The following is a 9,582-nucleotide window of genomic DNA, read 5'->3' as shown; positions in this document are numbered from 1 at the left end:
TGTTTTGCAGCGTTGTTCCTGTGTAACACTGCGTACCAATGTTGCTTTAAAAGCTCCAACTGAATGGGTTGGACGGATATCGATACACCAAATGGCTGTTCAATAAATGGTCCTGTTTATATCATATTACCCGCGCAATGCAATGTTCTCACCATACGCCAAGTAACGAAAGCCTAGAGGAAACACTTCACTTTCATGCAAAGACCTACCTTGCGGACTCTATTACAGATTATTACGGTAGACCTACCTCCAGCAAATCTTGAAGCAATAACAGGTGTAAAGACGGAGGACGTTGCTACACCTTGTCGAAAGCAAATTCAACATCATCAAATGTAAACGCCTGTCGGCCTTTGGATAATGGTGTTTGTCTTGGTGCCCTTTGCGACCGAAGCACGTCGTGACCACGCGTCACGAAGGCATACATAATTGGAAACCGTGGTAACGCGTATAAAAACCGAAGGCATCGAAGCTATACGTATCGTTCAGTCGCGAAAAGCCGCGCACTCTATGCTTACTCAGTGAGACTTTATGTAGGCGCGCTTTTTCTGTGGAACCTTGTGCCTGCCGGAGAAAGCAACCCTTCGCATAATAAGGTGAGAAAACTGGATCAGTTGCTCAAACGAGTACGCGCAATATTAAGGAGTAGTAATGCTCAGCACCGCCTTTAGGGCCAATCTTCGCTAATTTTAAGGCTTCCCAAATTTAGCACTATAGCCTTTGTAGACGTCCATTAGCCGCCGGGAAATCTGCATCAGCTGGGATAAAATGCAGCACCATAGCTTTTAAGAACCACTTGACGTTTACCATATTATTGATAAAATACTCGTGAAGTTGTCACGCAATTTCCTCTCCAAGCCAAAAAAAAAAAAAAAGAACCAGGATCGTGTAAGCGTCACGCATGGAGCCTAATATAACTGTAGGCTTTGGAGCGTGAAAAAAACGTGGACAAAGAAAAAAAAACACCTGAAGGCTTACTTCAATAAAGAAAGAACCAGCTAGCCGAAACAGAAGTTTGTTGCCTTCCACAGGCATTATTTTTGTTCCTACAGCAGCTTTTCAGGTAGCCCGCCTGCATTCATTGTCAAGCTTGTTTTAATATTTCGAATTTTCAGAACGCTGATATCACACAAGCGTCGGCGGGTAGGCGGATCAAATTACATATTTGCGGCGGGTCTGCAGCGAGGGGGAGTGTGAGTAGGGCTGACGCTATTTCATTCATGGGAGACTTTTTGGGAATACTTTATCTGCGTATTTGCGTCTTGTATTAGCACTCCTAGCGGTTTTGCTATAAACGGATATAAATATGTTTCCACCGACAACTTCGTTCTCCTATACGCTCAGTTTCTCTCCATTAGCATAAAAAAGAGCAATGTGAGTTAATAAACGCCAAGTGCTCAACATGGATATGTGAGATAAGAGTCAACCTGATTTCCCGATAGAACAACGGGAAGGCTCCAAGTTATTAAAATTTCTCCCCCCTGCCGAAAAAAAAATTATTATTAGGCAGGTCGACGTCTGATGTCATCAATGAAAACTTGATGTGTCGGCTTTGTTTTTGACATTGGGTAGTGATCTCTTTTATAGTGAAGTTTTTACCTTATAACTTGGTGGTCCGTCAAAATTCTGATTATACATGCAAGTAGTATGCACGATGTGAGCCTTCGCTCCCGGTTAGGTATTCAGGAATAAGAACCCTGTTCATGCCCTACAGATGCATTCTCGGATGTCAGTTAACGTGGCATAATAATTATGTGAGACTTAAAAAAGCGCTTCATGTTCAGAAAAAACAGGGATCTTCATGATGTGCACAATTCTTCCCGCATAACGTCTATTCGAGCGAGAAAATGGTGCGCACGTGTATTCAGTGTTTAGAGAAAGGAGAAGAGCTAATCAAGTTACTCTCTGGTCGGAAGACGTTCTACCTGTACACAAAAAAGCCCTTAACCGGCATGCCATTTTGATGTCCCGACTAGACGATCCCTCGTACAATGTCTTTACGTTGTGGCATCTCTCTTTTTATTTACAGATCACAAAAATGAACTTAAAGACGGCTATATTGTGTACCATCGTTCTCGCGTTGGTGTCAAGTGCTGTCTCGAAGGCGGAAGGTGAGATAGTTATGATATATATATATATATATATATATATATATATATATAGTTACAAACGAGTTAGAAACGAAAGATAGTTCAGCACAATGTGCTGGCGGGCTAGTTGGTGCGGATCCATAAATACTTCGTTTATCGCAAAACAACGGACACAAGAAAAGGCTACAGGACAAAGCGCTTTGTCCTGTCGCCTTTTCTTGTGTCCGTTGTTTTGCGCTAAACGAAGTATTTAGAAACGAACATAGTTTTAACGCTTCGGCCGTGGCAGGGCTGAAACGTGAAAAACATTAAAGATCCAATTTTCGTAAGTGTGCACCTTCGTTTCTAGAACTACCTATGCACCGGACCTACAGAACTTCTCATTGCATTATATATATATATATATATATATATATATAGTTTTGATATTTTCCTGTCACGTGACTCATACGCAAAAACTTGATGCGCGCCGCAGAGAAATTATACAATAGTTGCAAGGGATCTTGCGTGACTGCTAAAACTAAGCAATATGAAAACGCTTCTGAGGCAAAAATTCAGGCTCGTCGGCAGTTCATTATTACTGAAAACTAAAGCATAAGGCGAGGATAAGCATAGAAGAGAAATAAACCATGCTATAGATAGAGCTCCCTTAATGTTAACGCAGTACTTGAAGCACAATTTACAGCCCTCCCACAAACTTCCCGTCCCTGTCAAGAAGAAAGAAGTGCTCACACATTGACGACGAAGCACGTCAATCAAATCTGCTTCGCTAATTAGTTTTTTGTCTGTCCCAGAGGTTTTTTTCTTTTTCTGACGACTTAGTTCTTTTAGAGCATCGGAATGCACCCCCACTAAACACGTGATCGAGATTGTCGTGTTCGTACTTTCCTGCACCGAACGTGGGCTCAGATCATGTAGCATTCAAACATCTGTCGTTGTTTACCAACATAAACTTTTCCACATAACAGCACATTGCTCACACCATTCGCAGTACAACAAATAAGCACATTTTTGTACCTAATTGTGCACATTGCTTGTGGTTCAGTGTTGTAAATTTAAGATATCTGCCCCTTCTACTCTCACTCTCTTTTTCTTGATCCACTGTAACCCTTCCCCCCGTGCAGGCCAGCTAACCGGAACTACCTCTGATTAACCTCCCTGCCTTTTATGCATCCTTTTCTCTCTCTAGTGCGCACTGTCACTTGTTTGTGACTAAGATGAGTAAGTTTGCCGAGCTTAGACAAATTATGAGATTATGAAAAAGCGAAACGGGCATTTTGCTCGCTGTGAAATCATCTTCAAATTAAGCACCAAAGTTGACGTGCATGGAGCCATAGCAGTTTCGGGCTTGGCCTAGACGCGCGATTACGAGTCCGTACATTGATTCCAACTTTTTAGCGCCAACAACGGTTGCGAGAACACCGCATATGTCCCCCGTTCAGAAAACCAAGAAAAACCATTTTTTTATTCGATTAGATTACATGTACTCAATAGAGCAGACTAGAATGGCGTGCAAGCTACAAAAGTTGCAGTGAACCATCGAAGGAACCCCCTAACTTACCATTTCGGGAAAGGCGTGGAAGTACGACGCAACGCTCGAACGCAAGCTGCTTGGCCACCATGCTGCTATTATCCGATTTAACAGCATGATGTTACATAAGGTGCTAAGATTTTCGAGACAGCAAATCCATCTGTATGCTCTCAACAGCAATCTCGTGAAGCAAATAATCAAGGAAAGGAGGTTGCAATTTGGCGTATATTTAAATTCAGTCATGAATCTGCCGATATTCAAACTTCTGGCCGAGATGGTAAATACACAGAGATAACTTCAATGACATTTTTCATCGTCCACGAACACTAGTTGCTTGTGCGGACAAAGCGGACAAGCGCCCCGAGAGAAGGGACACATAAATTTCCAAATTTGAGAAGGGAGAACATGTGCACGAAATGAAGGACACATAATTTATTCGCCCTAGTAGAGCGATGATTGCGAGTGTGCTCCATCAACCCTAGTTAATTTTAGACGAAGTATTTCATGGTAGTGTAAGCCCTGACGAAACAATCCCGCCCAAGCGACAGCTTCATCAAGTACTGGACACTTCAACCCAGTAACACAATACGCATTATACGAATTATACGCATAGTCCCCGGCTTTCGATATTTGCCGTCCGAAAATGGAAAACGTGTCAGAAATGTTAGGAGCGGCGTGTGCAAGAAAAAAAACTTTTCTTTATAGTCTTCTGAAGAATTGTGTTTACGCCAAATATAATATTCCTCGAAAGCATTTTGAGAAAATACGCAGAGAAATAAAAGGCAAAAATAACTTTCAACGATCCTTTATTCAATTGCAGGATTACCAAGTAAATTAGAGGCCGACAACTTGCTCTAAGCTTCCAAAGACGGTTGTTTTGCAATATTATCGATTTTTTTCTAAGCTACTGAGAATGTGCGTTTTGTTGTCCAGAAGAGAAATGAAACGAATGAAACAGTCGCAACAACTAAATCCATAATGTTTATTTCCATGATCTATTTCCAGAGGAATGCTCTTTCCATGACAAGCACCTGGAAAGCTCGATACACGAATTTATCGCTAAGCTGCCCACTGAACGCATCGAGACTGTGGACCAGGACGACAAACTTCCTGCTCAATTCAACGCGAGTCAGTTGAAATTCATTGGCCTGAACTCCCTTCGACCTTTCGGACCATTTTTTACTTTTTGTCCGAACGGGACTAGAGTGGTGCAATTCGACCTCGTCAACGAAATGCCCTTGTTGCTGATTGGATCATTCACCGGAGAAGACGGCACACGACACGAAGTCGAGAGCAAAGCATCTCTTGTTAGGTTCACGACGCAGTTCGAAGTCGAAGGAACCGGAGAGAACGTAAAGCTGCATTATAGAGTCAACATGCCGGTGTCCATGGTGGGGCTGTCTTTCAGGGTCGAAGGTTTGGATGAGAAGAGCGACGAAGTTGTGAAGATTGCTGCTTCCCTTCAACCGCACTTTCTTCGTGACTTGTGGCATGGCATGCTCTTCTCGGAACTTGAAGCCCTCTTCTATGAAATTCTGAAAAAGAGTAAATGAGAACATGGCTGCTCTTGTTGTTAAGCACGGTCGCTATGTACGTATAGCTTGCTCTGCAAGCTCAGTTTCTTCTGTGTTTCCTGCATGATAAATAAAGAGTATATATTTTCAAACTTTGTGTTCGCTAACTCAATTCTGCCATTGCCTAAATGACGTCTTGGAAGTAAGAATGTTCTCTCCGGCTTGTACTCAATATGCGACTACCTTGCTAAGGAAAGCCGCCATTTCTCCCCTATGACGTATAAATTATCGAAGAGAAGCATTGGTTGAGGAAAACTAATAAGTATTGCTCAGGCGGTAAACAATAATTTCACTGCTAGTTAAAAATATAAAGAGTGCTTATTACAAAAATACTTTTACCATCGTTTACGTAACACATTATGTCGTGGAAGTTTTTTTTTCTTCAAATAAACAGATGCGCGATTGCGTGTTGTGCACTTGCTTTGCTTGTCTGCTTTTTCTTTAGTGCGTTTCTGCTGCTGGGAAAGATATGTCCAGATTGTATTGTTTACGTGCAACTTGATAACATACATCTTATTTGCTACAGCTACCATAAAGACCATATATTTAGTAAAACCAGTTTTCCTAACACATTATAGGTTCCTGCTGCACGTACCAAAAGGCAACTCGCAGAATTTTTGCCAAAGCATACCACTGTTATAACTTGCGCGTTTCCTCTTCAGCACTGCCTCTTTTTATACTACGCTTCACAGACACAGTATACCCACCTCGTGTTAGACGATAGTTTTCATCACTACGCTCGAATATTTTGTTAGGAAATCAAGCTTCTGCTTAGACGCCCACGTTCTGCATTATTTCCATAGAAATGCTAAAGAAGAAGTCTTAGAGAAAAATGCTTTCCTAAAGTAAGTCACGCGAGTTTCGAATGGTTGTGTGTCCCGGTGTTTTCGTGGGTCAACAAGTAGACGACCACTGGCATTTGCAGTCAAGGATAGAAACTAGCTGAGACGTCGCGTGAGAAATAGTCAGTGCAAGTGTCGACCTCAGTGCCTTCTTTTTCGATTCGCCAATTTACCAATATGACACGAGCAAACGTCACGCCGGAACAAGCTCGTACGGTTCCGCCGACGGCGTCTTAAAAGCATAAGACTGGTAAAACGACAAAGAGCGCCTTTGGCCCACCACCAGGGCCCACTACCCCGGCGAATGTCTGGGTCACGTGCTGCCACCATTCCACGATTGCGTAGATTGTGGCTACAATTTAGTCTCACTTGTTTTACCTGTAATCTGCTCGAAAATTTGAGGCGAATGTCTGCACTAGATAAACGTGTTTTACCGTGCGGTGAGCGTGACACAAGACAGACAAGACGAGCCCAAGCGCGAACTTACAACTAATCTTTCAATGTAACATGCTGCTTTTATGCAAATAAGACACGCGTAGCAACCCACTCTAAGATATACTGTTTTTACGCGAGGACAATGGCCGGCCACCATACAGTGTGCCCAATAAGTCGGGAGGGGCATTTTTTCATAAATCTGAAAGGCTCTCAAAAACACTCACCGGCCAAGCTCCCCAGAGTTCAAATTTAGCCTAAAGTTCTCGATTTTGAGATCATGTAGCCTTTAAATACTCGAGAATGGTTTAAGTTTCTCGGACATATGATTAGATGTTGCTGCAGAATATATTCAGAAGACACCCGCCAAAACGCAATAAACTGGGCCTAGCTCTACAAAAACCTAATCAAAATTACTTGCTAGTTATTTTGTATGATTTTCCTCTCAGCGCTATTCTACCAGATATAAATTTAGACTTTAATTCACCAAGTCTACCCTGCGCTTGCTGCGCTCCTCAAGGATCGCTTTGATCAAAGGAGCAATGAGACGCTAATAAGTTTCGGTGAGGAAGATTATGGCATTGGTGACACTGTCGAAGAGCAAATCTTTTATGGAGCACTACAACGCAGTGGTTGAGAAGTGGAACCATATTGTCGAAATTAACATAGCCAGTGAGCTGCAATTTACCAGCGATTAATTCTGCTACTGGGTGCAAACTATAAACCCGGACGTAAATGCCGATTTTCTCTGACCTACGAGTACCTTGCCCTTAATTGCCTCAGCTCTGTCAGATAACGATCGTATCTCCCGACATGCGCACGTCTTTTGACGTATACCATGCACATGATGTAAAAGAATATGTTGAGCCGATGGTACTCTGGCGTATTCATGCCCATGACAGGCCTTCCCTTTCGTGTTGTGCGCTGTCTCCTAGTCTTCCGAGTATCCAGTGCGAACGCCGAAGCGAGTTTCCAATGTTCCTGTTGAGGACTAGAAGCAACGTGCCACAGTTACGGAAGCAACGATTGGAAGACATGCGTGTTTATGTTGCCAGAAGTTGTAACCAGTGACAGGGATTCTGGTGCGAGTTGCTAAACATTCTTTTGTTATTATCCACAATGCGTTCTGTAAGAAATAAGTAAACCCCAAACCGACGTTTCAGGGCTTATAGCCGTTCGTGAAACTGAAATGCACCCTAAAACTGCAAATTTTCTTTAATAAGCTCAACTGAGGAAACGCAGATCTCTAACGATAATATACCATCAGTATGAGCCTGACAACTCACTGCCAATAACGACATTCTATAGACCGAGTGACACCACTTCATAAAGGATACTTGGCCTCCGACATCTCACGGGCGAATCTCCGATGTCTCCTGTCAGGACTGAAAATCTTGTTGCTGTAGCAATTACCTCTTCGAAGGACGTTTGAAACGACAGAAGCACGATGCAGGTCCCGATGCCTCTGTGCTTTCGCTGAGTGTCGTTCTCAGAGTTGCTCGTCGCTTAACTTGCGCCGTATAAAGTTGTAATCACAGATTTGTGAAACCATTAAATCTACAGAATAAAGTTAAAAACTCAGCCACTGCAGTGCTAAGCCACTGACCACCGCAAACTAATATCATAATTCTTTAAACTGAAGGCAATTTAGATCTAAACTGGACAAAGAAGATATGGTACACACCAATCTGATGTACGTCACTAAATTTGGCAGATTTTTGCAATACGCTGGTAAAGGTTTTTAATATTTCGCGTAACTTGTAACGTCAGATATCAAGTTTTATCAGCTTTAGCGGCTCGAACAGATGCAGTTTTCGGAGCTGCAATGTGTGTTTCTGGTGCAGAGTTACCGATTCTGAAGCATCGTGCTTTTTATAATAAAGTCCTCGAGAAATGTTAGGCAGTTTAAAAATGTTGTTTTTATTTGAAATAAAAATACTGCTGGTTATACTTTCTATAACTTTTGTTTCTGGAATGTAAGAAATTTTATTAAAATATTTCTAATGGTGGTCGCATCAAAGCAGTTTAGCGTTTTACACATCTATTAACAGCAAATAGAGTTGCACTCCGAGCTCAAGATTGCTGTTTAGTTGTACAGTCACAATATCAGGTAACTTGTAAATGGTAGGTATGCGAACATGCCTGCTACATCCGGGAAATGTTTTGAAAACTGATCATCCAAGAAAGAGCGTTAAGCCGGGTTCCTTGTTACAGAGAAGCGTGGAAAGAGCTCCTGCCACATGGCCTTGTTCGTCGAGCCATGTGATGGCCCGACACTTCATTTGGTAGGCTCGAAACGCCTGCTGAAGGCACCTAAAGATAGTACATCTTACATGGTGTGTCGAGCTCATATCACAAACTTGCACGTGTTTACATGAACTTACTGCTACCATTTGCTTGGTAAAGCAATGATTGTCCCAACAGTAGAAAAACAGTTATAGCAACATCTACTAAGAAATATTAGGTGATGAGGTGTAGCCAGGATCGCGTTTGTCACGCTTTCTGTAGGTGCAAGTATCATTTCCATCTATGGGTAAGCAATTGGCTATTAAAGCCGCGAGCTTTTCGTTCCATTTTCTCATATGTTACTGCTATTTTATTTCAAAGCGAAACTTCCTTGGCTAATCCTCTCAGACTTTCATGACTGTGCCTGGTGGGTTCTGCTGCCGCCTTGACGAATAGTTCATACCTTAACCATAATGTGTGAAACTCCCTTACAAGCCATTGTTATGGTGCGAAAAAATTTATGTTAACTCCTTATTTGCGCACTTGCGAGCTGTATGGTCTTGCTTTTCCTTTTTACGTTAGGCTAGGGAAGCGCGGCCTATCTCACTACCTATCTCGCCACCTATTATGCCGCCTGACGTAGAAGCAACGCTCGCCTTCTGTAGTGCACACATGTTTGCTGTCCTGGTGATCACAGACGCAGCTGTGAAAAGTAGAGACCGGTTCGGAGCTCACATCATTGCTCCAATGAGCGCGAATCTGCGCGACAGGTGCACTGCAGTTGCGCGTGAACGTGTCGGGATTTTGGACTTTCTTGCGGGAGATGTGGCCCTGGGGACCAGAGGACTCTGAGCCCCCATATTTATAGTACATTCCCGTATTTAATCCTA

General features: G+C 42.7%; 1 protein-coding gene across 1 annotated transcript; it reads left to right on the top strand.

The window, feature by feature from the left end:
* The first annotated feature begins 457 nt into the window (after positions 1-457).
* On the top strand, positions 458-5,284 carry LOC142587648 (uncharacterized). The gene is made up of 3 exons (XM_075698811.1): positions 458-593; positions 2,027-2,108; positions 4,624-5,284. The coding sequence occupies exons 2-3, from the start codon at positions 2,036-2,038 to the stop codon at positions 5,169-5,171; spliced, it is 621 nt and encodes a 206-aa protein (XP_075554926.1). The 5' UTR covers positions 458-593; positions 2,027-2,035; the 3' UTR covers positions 5,172-5,284.
* The last annotated feature ends 4,298 nt before the right edge of the window (positions 5,285-9,582 follow it).

Source organism: Dermacentor variabilis, chromosome 7, assembly GCF_050947875.1.
Source record: "Dermacentor variabilis isolate Ectoservices chromosome 7, ASM5094787v1, whole genome shotgun sequence".
NCBI classification, from domain to species: domain Eukaryota; kingdom Metazoa; phylum Arthropoda; class Arachnida; order Ixodida; family Ixodidae; genus Dermacentor; species Dermacentor variabilis.
Note: the sequence above shows the minus strand (reverse complement) of the source record. Positions and strands in the feature narration are given on the sequence as shown.

Excerpts from the sequence above, each read along its gene's own strand:
- LOC142587648 (XM_075698811.1), top strand. The coding sequence starts at position 2,036 with ATGAACTTAAAGACGGCTATATTGTGTACCATCGTTCTCGCGTTGGTG. Across the intron at positions 2,109-4,623 it reads TGCTGTCTCGAAGGCGGAAG|AGGAATGCTCTTTCCATGAC; the intron begins GTGAGATAGTTA and ends ATCTATTTCCAG.